The sequence below is a fragment of the Ammodytes marinus genome (genome assembly GCF_949987685.1).
Source record: "Ammodytes marinus genome assembly, chromosome: 6".
Lineage (NCBI taxonomy): Eukaryota > Metazoa > Chordata > Actinopteri > Uranoscopiformes > Ammodytidae > Ammodytes > Ammodytes marinus.
The window spans coordinates 7,776,951-7,789,457 of NC_137235.1; the positions used below are offsets into that span (position 1 = coordinate 7,776,951).

A 12,507-nucleotide genomic window follows, 5' to 3' on the forward strand; every position below is an offset into this window, starting at 1 on the left:
ATTGTATCAAAGTGTCATTTCTTCAGTGTTGTCCCATGGAAAGATATAATGAAATATTTGAAGAAATGTGAGGGGTGTAGGCCTACTCACTTTTGTGAGATACTGTAGCCTAGATGGAGTTGGAGTTAGCTAAGATACACATTAACAACAGAGGTTTGACCAGAATATTGGTTTAGCATTTTGACTATTTGGTCGTTTGAACCCTGAATTTCCTAGGTTATAAACTTCTTTGGCGTATTTTAGACCTTTGGACACAAACTGAAAGTACCATGTTTTATCAATAGGGGGCGCGCGGATGCAGCAGATAATGTGGTTTGCAGCTGATGACAGCCGAGGCCCCGCACCGTGGATCACTCTTTCCGGGGTTCAGACATCAGGACTACTGTGCTTGAGGAGAGACGAGGACCACATATGATAAATTGCTAGTTTATTCATGCATCGATTTCAGTGATAGCCGGCAGGCTGCCCTTTCAAAAGAAACCTCAAGTGCGGCTCGGCACGTCCCCAAGGATTTCACTGAACTACCTCGGCTAACAGTTCACAGCTAAATAGTTAGCCACGGCCGCAGAGAGGTAATGTATGAAACCTAAAAAGTTTTTCATCGTCGCCATTCCCTTGTGTGGCGTTGAGCTGAATATCTGGCGACATACTAACGTTAAGATAACGTTTACACATTTTAAATGTTTTAATTTAAGTATTTCATCAGTTCCTTATCAGCTGCTTAGCTACGTTCACGTTAGCTAACAACACGTCAACGGCTCCAATACATGCAACTCACATTAGTTGACAGTTGTGCGCTAAAACTACTCAAAGGTTTGTTGAATGCTTTCTTTACGAATAGATTATGTCCGCCTAGACGTATGCACTGTAACTACTATAGTGCAATATAATGTCCTTGTTTCTACCATTAAGAAGCATTGTATCACTTCTGGACGCACTCTATAGCCACGTGACTGTGCTGCAACAGGTAATAGACCAAATCATGCCAAACGTAGCCAGTTGCGGTGTGACAGGTAACAGCATCCACGTCGTTTCCTGTGCACTTAAAAAACCTTTAGTCAGCAATCAATCCTTCAGCGAGCTGAAAGCATAGCAATGTAAGGCTCAGTGACTGCTGATATTTACTGGTTTGTTTTATGTTTTTAATGCAAGCTGTAGATTAGATCATCAGATGTAGCATGTGCAAATCAAAGTCTTTACAAAGTGACAAAAGCAAATGTGGTAGCTAGAAATATTATTATTACTTTTGAATAAAAAAAAATTCTATATTTACTTGGACATGTGTATGGATGTTTTACATGGCTAGTATTATGTACTGTGTGGATCACTGTTTCCTAGGCAAGGACGATGCCCACATTTTGAAACAAAGGTCCAACTTGGGGGGGCGACATAAATTCGATCTAAAAAAGTATATATCTTAACACTCGGCCGGCTTCATCAGACCTATTCACACAGCTTCCCATCATCTGTCTGTTTCCAGGTATGTCTGAAGTTAGTCTTGAGGCCGAATCGGGGAAGAACTCGCCCGAGGACCCTCAGATGGAGTGTGAGGAGGCTGACAAAGCAGAGGAGAGTTTGAGTGAGGGTGTAAAAGAGGAGAGCGTAGTAGACAACAGTAAGGGGAGAGGAGTTTGCAGGGACGAGGTGCTGTATGACATCAATATCGACAGCGCAGAAGAAGAAAATGGTGACAAGGATGTTCAAAAGGAGGATGAGGGCATTCAGAGTGAGAGTGCGGTGGCATGCAGCCAAGGCGGCGATGTCACGCACGTGTCTGACAGTGTAGAGGATGCGGGACGCGAGACAATTCGCCATGTTGAAACGCCAGAGGAAAGTGGAGGTTCTGACACCGAAACAAAGGTGACATTTACATTCGCTTTTGGACAATCGATCTCTTCTGGCATCTTTACCGCGCTCTGGTTCATGTTGCTGTGCTGATCTTTACCTGCTGTGATAATGGTGCTGGTGGTCTCTTTCCCTAAAATAAATCAATTTGTTGTTAGATTTTATTTTGTCATGGCGCTTTATCTGGTATACAACAACATGAACCTGAGCTTTAGCAGCAAAGTGATTGTGTTTGTTTCTCTCTTTTGTGTCAGTAGAGGGAAGGTGTGTATCAGATTTCATTCTGCTTTGGTGGAGGTTTTAGAGCTCTGTAGCAGGTGTAGCTGTTGCTCTGTGTTGATGGTGCAGTAGTTGGCTTTCTTTCTTCTACTTGTGTGTTGATCTGTGAGGCCTTTATGTGTTTGGTGATGATCAACGCTTCATTTTCTCTGCTTTGTAATTGCTGGCTTATCCCAAAGTGATTTTGAGTTTGTTTTGTTTTTGCTGACTACAATGATATAAACTGTATACATGTATGTTATTATAACAAGTCAAGTGTAAGTAAACTCTCTCTATGTTCCCGCCCTCTTTGGTTGGAGTGTGTGTGTGTGTGTGTGTGTGTGTGTGTGTGTGTGTGTGTGTGTGTGTGTGTGTGTGTGTGTGTGTGTGTGTGTGTGTGTGTGTGTGTGTGTGTGTGTGTGTGTGTGTGTGTGTGTGTGTGTGTGTGTGTGTGTGTGTGTGTGTGTGTGTGTGTGTGTGTGTGTGTGAATGATCGTCTACATTATGTGCAAAGCTTCGATTTCCTCACAATGCTTCCCTGTTTGCAAGTCCAATGTACGTACGTACGTACAGCTCCACACGCTGTCAGTCACATGGCTGGGTAAGTGAAACGGATTTGGACTCCTGGCTGCACATTCTCAGCCAGTGCCACATCTATTGTATTGCTGGAATGTGTCACTCCTCAGGCTGTCGATTCACAATCTGTATAAGGTCTCTGTGCCAGCGCCACTCGTCAGTTTGCAAGAAATTTTGCAAGAGACAGTTGTAAAGAAATAAATATTTCCCATTCCATTTTTGCAGCCTAAACCTGACATTGTGCAATACGGTTTTGTGAAGTTCTTCCATTGATTTTCTATGTCAAGACATGATTATTTCCCCTTCAGCTGACGCAGCTAATTGGACAACTAGTTCATGTTTTTTTCCCTCCCTCCCATGTCATGGTAACCTGTATCCAGGATACTGAGCTGTAGGGAGCAGCACACAATGACGTGCCATACCTTGCCCCTTTCTAAATGCTTGATTAATTTACAGCCACTTTACTGCTGTCAGTGCTTCCAGTAGGCTGACGCTATTAGCACGCGTCCTTGCAGAATGTTTGCAGATGGTGGGTGGAACCATTTTGGCTCCGAGACCCCTGATTATCCAGGATCCACAGTTGAATCAGTCCCATCAGGGTTTGTAATATAATGAGGCTCTTAAACGAGGATACATGCATCATTTTGCTATAGTTGCAGATAAAAAAAACACACACAGTGCTAGTAGTCAGCAAATTTTGTTATCCATTTTATTTACACCCTTTCTTTGAATAGCACGTAATTGGAGACGTGTCTCTACCAGACGTCCTGTTTGAACTTGATGCAAACAGAGAGTACACTCAGACAAAAGTCGTTCTTATCTGCAGTCATATGGTGGTTAAACAAAACTAGCAGCGCATGTATGTGCTGCCTGCCTGCTTTAGGTATCATATAGCCTTTAAGTATGCATGTGTCCATCACATGACACAACACTCAAAGCTAAACACTGTATCTTTCCGTATTTCCAATAGATGACCCAGCTTTCTAGTAAGTTAAACGATTATGAAGAAGATTGATGGTTATGTATGCTGTATCTTTTTTCATTATGTATATATATCTTTTTTTTCTTCTATCAATGATACTGTCTCTAAGGTCACTAAATCCCCTTACAGGCTTGGCACTGCATGTAATTTGGGGATCACACACCATTTTATTTAAAAAGGAGCAAACTACAAACTATACTATGTATACTATATATACTATATTTTCCCAATACTCGATGGAATTTTACCTGGTGGAAGGTGAAGACATAATTTACCAAATAATCTAACACTGAAGATGTACTATTTAAATAATGATTTAAAATCACTTGTTTTGCTCACACAGTGAAACCTGTCTCTCTTTAGACTCAGATCTTGTTACCTGGAGATCTGGTAGCTACTTGCATTATTTAGACACTGGTCAAGGTCCACATTTTAGTTGAAGGATCTTGTGCAAAGATGCAAATTCACAGCTATTGATAATTTGTTGTTTCAGTGGTATCCCATTTTGCCAGGTGTGTCACTGTACACTAACTAGCTTTAAGCTGTTAGACCTCACTGTCACAGAGTATGTGTGAAAAGCTTTATAGTCCTTTGGTCAGTGCTCTAGTTCACAAGTCCAACCTGATTAAGTCACAAAAGTTGTACTAAAAATAGCAGCTGTATCCTCAGCCCGCGACTACAGGCAGCTGCTTTATTACAGCCTAAACAATACTGTCGTCTCTCCACCCTGTGGCTTGCGACGAGCCAATTTGTTATTGTGCATCCAAGCTATGCCAATTTATCATTGTTTAATGTTGATATACAGGCCAGATTAAGGAGAACCATGATTGATATATTTTCATAAAGACCATAACCAGTCTGTCTACATGTTTGTTAATTATACTAACAGCCAAGAAGAATTTTGTTCCATGCGTTTTCCTGCATGAAAAGATCTTCCGAGGTGGATTGCAAAATGACCATTTACAAACCGTTATACACAGTGTTTAATGTGGTCTGGCATAAGTGACAACGCTTTAAAACATAGGCCTATAGCTTTGTATCTTTTGCCAGGAAACATTGGCATGAGCATGGCAAACAGATACCAGAAACAGATTCATAATCAAATCAAGAGTTTAAAGGGTGAAGATGGTACAGTGCTATTCCATCCTGCTTCGTTTAATAATTAAGCAGAAACAGTGTTGTAAAATAGGGGAGTGTCCAACATTGATGTCAGTTGTTGGGTTGTTGCACAAGTGAACTGGTAAATGCTGTAATGCTGCAACATAACTGACTTAAGGCTCACCATGGTCTTAGCTCTGTCCTGGAAAAAGTTAAAAGATGGTGGATTGATCAGATTACTGGCATATTTATTACAAAAAGGTGCTGGGCTGGTACAATGTGGGTGAAGTTAGTGTCAGAAACTTTTTTTTCTTTGCGGTGCATTTTTCTAATGATCAAAAAAAATCTTATGGTACAGTAAATATCGGTGTTTTTCTTCCTGATATCCCACCCTCAAGCCATCACCATATAATTCTGCAGAACAATTGAATCCTGGCCTAGGCTTCATTCATTTTCACTATTGCTGTGTCCACAAGATGGCAGCCCACAATTATTGTGTATCACTAGCTCATCCTAAATCATTTTGTTTTAAATCGATCTTTCCCTTTTTGAAGTTGCTTTGGACATTTTTATTGAATAACCTCCATCACCTAACCCCTAACCCTAACCCCTTACAGGAGAGTACGATGGCTGAGGAGTCCCATAGAAGCTCAGCCGCAGAGATCCCAGTCACTAGCAATGGGGAGCTGGATCAGAGCCCTGAGGCGGTGTTTGAGAGGGTAAGGGGCTCCTTCAGAGACTTCTGAGAAGATATATAACTGACGATGTGAGCCCACTGGCTTCTCAAACAAAACCGTGAAGAGTTCAACAACAACAACGACCAATGGTTGTGATTTTTGTCTTTCACGGTTTCATCAAGTATTCTTTTTGCACACCAAAAAAAAAAAAAGTAAAACAATACCAACTTTGCTTACTAGATGATGACAATTAACAGTGCAAGAATTGTGCAAAATCAGTGTAAGGCAATGTATGCAAAATAGTTGCTGCAACTCACTATTTTCATTAACAATCATCTTAATTATTTGATGTCATTGTTTTGTCTACTTTATATATTTATTTAAACTGTAGCCTTTTATGATTTCCTATAGCACACATTTTTTTTCAAATTGATTCTTTATTTCATTGATCCAATCCAAGTCTCAAATGTATTTAGTCAGTTTGGATTTACAGGAGCTTTTGCTAATCGTGGCACCTTCACAACACATTTTCATTTTGTGTAGAATGACACTCAGATAGTCAAGCTGAGCCCATTCTGCAGTGAAGTCATTTTGATGGAGACCTCAGGGTGCCCTCTCTTTGCCCTCTATCTGACTGTGAGCTGGCGGTGCTTCCACAACATGGCCTGCTGTTTGCCACTAATAGCTCACGGTAACACTAATGGTCTGTGTCAGGGTGGACACCACAGCCAGTACAGAATGTGTGCTGCTTCAGAACAAAAGGGAAAAAAAATGTGTTCAGGAAGTGATAAATGGCCCCAAGTGACATATTTTCTCTCTTACATTGGTTATTCGTCAGACATGACTTGAATGTTAATGCGTACACACACAGGTCTGTCAATAGAGCACAACATGCAGTTCACTACTCTCAGGTTTGTGATGTTTTAACTAGTGAACTTTACATTTATGAAATGTTTTTCCCCAATCACATCAATAACAATACCAGTAGCAGCAGCCACATTAAACTTATGACTCAGTTGTTTACATTTAGCTGATCTCTACATCTGTGTTCTTGCCCCTCTGCAGTTGTATGCCCACCAACCTTCAATTTAAAGTTATGTTATGTTATAAAATCATTTTCTTAATAACAGTTTCTAAGGTAAGTCATTCTAGTATGAATAAGAAGAGCCATTCTTAGATTTTTAAGAATAGTTTGGTGATAATGCAGATAATGATTGTAATTATCTTGGCCAGGATAATTGTTACATAAAAATGTCATATCGCCCCACGCCTACTGCTGACTAACGAGAAAGACTTTCAGGGAAACAATTAGTTTTTTTATTGGGAAGTTGATCTAAATCTTTTATTGCACTTCCTTTTTTTTGTGAGATTGGATCATTTTAACACAGGTGAACTGGTTTGGTTTTAGAGTTTCAGGTGCCCTACTGAATTTTTGGTGAACCCTAAATGTGAAGCACACATCAGAAACTACACCTGTTGTACACCAGTTTAACATAAGTACCGGTTTATTTTTCACAGGACCCTTACCCCGGTCGCCCTGTGGCCCTAAACCTTTCAGACTCCTGTGTCACCTCCAGCAACTTTGCTTCAACAACAGAGGGCATCATTGAATCGGGCCCATACAAAGGTAAAACATTTCCACTGGTGATCTCCTTGTTTTCTTCTGTGTTTTTTACTCGAGTTTTGTGACTGAGCTGCTCATCAGGCTTTGTCAGCTTGTTACATCACTCGATTGCTTTGCCTCATTTTGTGTTTACAAACAGTATTTATCTCTGTGTATTCCCTGTGCTCCACTTTTGGTTTTTAATCTCTGAAAATTGAAAGGAGGACATTTGAATTTGTAAAGGTGGACATCCAATTGAATTTAATGAGCTTCCTCTGATCTCCAGGTTGTAACCCTTCATTTTCCTTTTCATCATCATGACCGTGTTACAAATGCAAATAGAAATCTCCCCATAGAGTGGGTGAGCTGTCGCAGCCTGCTTACCACAATGTTGCCATGGCTATTTTCCATGTAATTTACACTGGTTGAGGAAGGCTTTTGTCCGGCGGTAACACACTTAGCCTGCAACATGGAAAGAGCCACTGTTATAAAATAATAACATGGATGACAAAGTATCCGGTTACTCTTGTGTAGGCGGAATGGTGACATTGTAATAAATCCCACTGTAACTCTGAATATCTCCCAGGGTCAGCAAGCCTGCCCACGTCTCCCGTGGCACCTGTAGCTCCCAGCACGGCTGTCGCTAGCCGCCTGGCACGCTCTTCCAGCGATAGTCAGGCTGAGAAAGGTACCGGCAGAGTGGGAATCAGACGATGTGGAATTGTCGCCGTTTGCACACTAAATTAATCGCAGTCTACTGTACCCTTCTTGGTCTACGTCATTTTCTTACCTGCTCCTTGTCCCCACAGGCCGTGCTTCACTCGGAATCAAACCTTTCCCCCTCACCTCTCTGAACTTTACCTTTCGGCTAATTCCAGTAGTTTTTCTGCTTAGCAGTGGCTAATGATACGTGTTCACATGCACTCCTCCTAAGAGTCATTTTCCTAAGATCTAGATCGTAAGATTTCTAGATCTGACGCAACATCACAATGCTTAAAGCATTGGCTTGGCTTGGAAAGAAAATTGCTTTTACGTTTAATTCCGGTGTTTTTTTTTTCCTGCTTGCAACCTTTGTCCTTTGCAAAAGTTGCCTCTCAATATAGTGTCTCTCTCTTTGGAGCCCTGAAACTGACTGAATGTTTTTTAAAAGGTTTTCAGAATATTTCACAAATCTAACTGAATCCATCACAAGATCTCTTTTTTAGATAAATAAGACGTACAAAGGGATCTAAAAGGTAATATAAATACAACATAAATACCTCATATCCTAGAAATATCAATGCCTAAGACTATTTATTTACAAATAGTTTAATCATCACAACAGTATATATACAGTATGTATCTTAGAGGTTATCAGACAAGTACCCTTAACTTACATTTGTCAGTTTCGGTGCTCAATATCTTTCAGCATTTTCCCTTTGTGTCCACACCACAATAAAGCACTTTTCATCCCTTTTACTGTTTGGCATTTTAATCTTGGTAAGTCAGGACTGTGATTGTATTTAAATGTTAATTTTGATGTGAATAATCGTAGACCTCATCAATGTCCACTAATGCCTTTTTTTAAAGTTTTAATATTTGGTCCATGTTGACGTTTTAGTGCTAACATGACAATCTCATTACACCCTTGGATGATTACAGCACTTGAATATTACTTATCCCCTAATTTTCACAACAGCTCTCTAGCCTAGCAAACCCAATAACTTAATCACCCACTAAGTGAATGACTTTTAACTGTCCAGGCGCCATGCAAGCACAGCCTAAGAGCGGAGCAGTGGTCCTTTCAGATGACTTAAAGAACCCCGCCATGGAAAAACTGGACCTTGTGAGAAAGTGGAGCATCAACACATATAAAGTAATCCTCACTGCTCTTGATTTGTAATTAGGATGTTGGCAGAAAAGTGAATTATATGAACCACAGCTTTATTTTGACTAAGAACAGTAGAAACTCCCAGAAATCATTCGTTATACATCTTAAATGGACCTACGTTCTTATTAGTGTGTATGTATATGTATGTGTGTGTGTGTGTACGCAACCTGCTGTCCTCTGCAGTGTACCAAGCAGATCCTGTCAGAGAAGCTTGGTCGGGGCTCGAGGACAGTGGACCAGGAGCTGGAGGGTCAAATCGAAGTCCTGCGCGACAACAAGAGAAAGTACCAGCATGTCATCAAGCTGGCTCAGACGCTGGCCAATCAGCTGACCCAGATGATCCAGACGCAGAGGCAACTGGGCGACGCCTTCGCCGACCTCAGCCTCAAGTCACCGGAACTTCATGTGAGTCCCTTTTTATACAGATACATTGAAAATGATCAACTTAGTTTAAAGGGAAAGAGGTTATGTCATTATAGTTTTGTTGTTGCGTCGGTATATACTGTATACGTCCAAATACTACGTGCACAATAGTGACGAATAAGGAAATTTAACAAGATAGTTTGAATTTTGTTAAACCTGTTTCTTTAGGAGGAGTTTGGTTACAACGCTGAGACCCAAAAGCTTTTGTCCAAAAACGGAGACACACTGCTGGGTGCAATCAACTTTTTCATCGCCAGCGTCGACACACTCGTGGAGAAAACAATCGAAGACACCATGCTCAATATCAAGCAGTATGAATTTGCCAGGTAGGTGATGCCTGATGACGTGTTGCTTTTGCCTGCGCACCATCTCTAAGCCACAAAGGATTATCTAACCATTTGGAGAAAATGTGTCGATCCGGGCTAAAATAGTTTTACTTTTTGTCTGGTTAAAAGACCTCCACAGAAACTAAACTGTCTAAAATTCTTCATAAAACATTTGGAAGAGTGGTGTGCAGGGATTACGACTAACAGACTTGCACTGACCATCATAATGTCTACTACACACATTAAGTAGTTCTGACACTGTTTAAATTGTAACACTTTCCTAGAGTTGAGTATGACGCGTACCGTACTGATTTGGAGGAGCTGAATCTGGGTCCACGTGACGCCGCCACCCTGGCCAAGATCGAGCTGTCCCAGCAGCAGTTCCAGATCCACCGGGAGAAGTACGAGAGGATGAGAAACGATGTCTCCGTCAAGCTCAAGTTCCTGGAAGAGAACAAGGTCGGTTAACAGGCTCTGCTTTGCACCACGATACTGCCAGTCAGTTCAACTGTGCTTATCATCTCTCCATTCCTCCTTTTCCTTGCTCCCGAACAGGTGAAGGTATTGCATAACCAGCTCCTCCTGTTCCACAACGCCATAGCCGCGTACTACTCTGGAAACCAACAGCAGCTGGAACAGACACTCAAGCAGTTCCACATCAAGTTGAAAATGCCAGGTGGGGACACTCCATCCTGGCTGGAGGAACAGCACTAATCATTCCTTTACGAAAGCCATATGTGGCTCAGTTTGACGGGAAATGTCAAATTCTACAGAAACTACAGAACCCCCCTCCCTCCCTCCCTCCCTCCCTCTCTCCTTCTCCTCTTCTTCCCAACTCCACTGTCACTGCCTTTCAAACTTTCAGAATTAACTCGATACATACAATGAAAAAAGAAAAGAAAAACAATCTATTTCACTATTGATGTTAAATCATCCTTCTTGCCGTTATTTCAAATCATACAAGTACTTTTATACTGTGTGACAAATCTGTTGAACAGGAGCTGCTGCAGTAAACACATTTGGAAACTGTAAATGGCCTTCTTTTCCGTTTTCCAGCATATGAATGTTGTATCTCAAACACGGCGGACATCTTGGCTCTGTGAGGTCAGCTCCGGGATACAAATGCCTGTCATTTTACTCATAATATTTACATTGCTGTTATCAGCTGTCTCACATTGGAAAAAATGCTTTATGAAAATCTAATCAGGGAAGCTTCAAGACACTCTGAATATGAATCCCCCCGCCTCATGATTTGACTTTACACCTGTTGTAACTTTTCTGGATCATCAAATACAAAATTGGTCGCTTTTACCTGCAAAATCTTGATTAAAGTGAGTAAAGATATTTAGGGAAATACCCCTATTTGCTTTTCTTGTTGAGAGTGAGAGGTCTGTTCTGGCCTAGCTTAGCTTGGCATAAAGACAGGAAACTGCTAGCACGTGTGAGTCAAAAGAAGGAAAAAAAACTCTTCACCTCGATAATAAAAAAAAGACTAAAGTGTAAATGATCAAGTTGTGATTTTGCATGAGGTTATGTGCCTCAGGACAGCGCCAGGCTAGTGATTCCAGTCTGTATGCTTAGCTAAGGCAACCACACAACAAGTTGTGCACGTTGTGATATGATGAAGTTGACTGATCAATATTACCCTCTGTTTTTAAGCTTCTCCCTATTTTGTCTACACTTGTTGTTGCATGCAAGGTAATGGGCGAAAGTGAGGATTCTCTTAAATTCCACAGAGAAATTGGAAGTACCAGCCTTATGTGACTAAATGTGCCTTGATTTCATGAATTTATTTCCTCCCTCCTTCCCCTCTGTGCTTTTATATTTCCGGAGAGTTAGGCAAAAAGCTAAAAATGTTTAAATATTCATTTGTAAAGAAGAGAACGGACCAATTACACACATACGCACAGATACACACTCTTGAGGTCGTACAGTAGGAGCCTGTACAACCTTTACGTTAACTTAAAACACTCCCAAAACGATAGATGTTTCATAAAAAAGACAAACTACTGTAACACTAGGAAGTCTAAATCTATTATAAGACTTGTTGTTCTCAAAGATATTTATCCGTATTGCACATATGCACATTTATGCATTTGGGACTAATTACAAAAAAAACTTGAAATGTAAGGTGAAATAAAAACCAAAATGCGATTCACTTGAAACACTTTTTGTAAATTTGAAAAACCAGCATCCTTTGCCTGAGCTGCTAGAAGTTTCCTGCATTGGGATATGTAATTGAATATTTTCACAGAGGACTTACGGCACGTTCCGCTGGTATTGATAACCAGCTGTCATGTCCTCACTTTGTTGATTTGTACTTTTTTCCTATGGCTCTGCTGACCATAGCAGTTTGAGAGTGTGAATCATGTAAAATGATCTATTGTTTCCCTGAAATAGATTGATATATATATATATTTGTAATTTTCTCTATTTTACCTTGAGCATGTAGTCAATGACCAATGCTGCAGTTTGGCTTTGTTTTTTCCTGAAGACCTATAATGATGTGCTAGTGGATTTCTACCTTTTATAATAATGAACCATTAACAAATGCTGAGTTAAGAAAGGTTTCTGAATGTTGTGTAACCTCTTTGGGACAATAAAAACTCCTATTCTTTAACGATCTGCAGTGTGTTTTTTTAGGGTTTCAATTGCCACAGCTAAAATGAAAAGTCACCACCAGGGGCCAACAAAGTCATACAAGGCTAGACAAAGCCTATAATACATTTAGCTACAGCCAACAAAAAAAGAAACCAATACAGTATCAGGGGTGGTAAGAACAGTTTCTGACATGCTTGTTTTGTTTTGTTGTTTTAAGTCTTCCCCTCCAGATAGCCAGCAGTGGTTTT

General features: G+C 40.6%; 1 protein-coding gene across 3 annotated transcripts; it reads left to right on the forward strand.

The window, feature by feature from the left end:
• Window positions 1-326: 326 nt before the first annotated feature.
• arfip1 (ADP-ribosylation factor interacting protein 1 (arfaptin 1)) lies at window positions 327-12,281 on the forward strand. Of its 3 annotated transcripts, XM_080029787.1 has the most exons (10): window positions 327-572; window positions 1,481-1,860; window positions 5,377-5,478; window positions 6,955-7,063; window positions 7,626-7,727; window positions 8,782-8,894; window positions 9,093-9,314; window positions 9,501-9,658; window positions 9,943-10,117; window positions 10,214-12,281. In XM_080029787.1, the coding sequence occupies exons 2-10, from the start codon at window positions 1,483-1,485 to the stop codon at window positions 10,370-10,372; spliced, it is 1,518 nt and encodes a 505-aa protein (XP_079885913.1). In that variant the 5' UTR covers window positions 327-572; window positions 1,481-1,482; the 3' UTR covers window positions 10,373-12,281. The 3 variants fall into 3 exon arrangements, with proteins under 3 accessions (XP_079885913.1, XP_079885914.1, XP_079885915.1); XM_080029788.1 differs by lacking the exon at window positions 7,626-7,727; XM_080029789.1 differs by lacking the exon at window positions 1,481-1,860.
• The last annotated feature ends 226 nt before the right edge of the window (window positions 12,282-12,507 follow it).

Excerpts from the sequence above, each read along its gene's own strand:
- arfip1 (XM_080029787.1), top strand. The coding sequence starts at position 1,483 with ATGTCTGAAGTTAGTCTTGAGGCCGAATCGGGGAAGAACTCGCCCGAG. Across the intron at positions 1,861-5,376 it reads GTTCTGACACCGAAACAAAG|GAGAGTACGATGGCTGAGGA; the intron begins GTGACATTTACA and ends AACCCCTTACAG. Across the intron at positions 8,895-9,092 it reads GGAGCATCAACACATATAAA|TGTACCAAGCAGATCCTGTC; the intron begins GTAATCCTCACT and ends TGTCCTCTGCAG.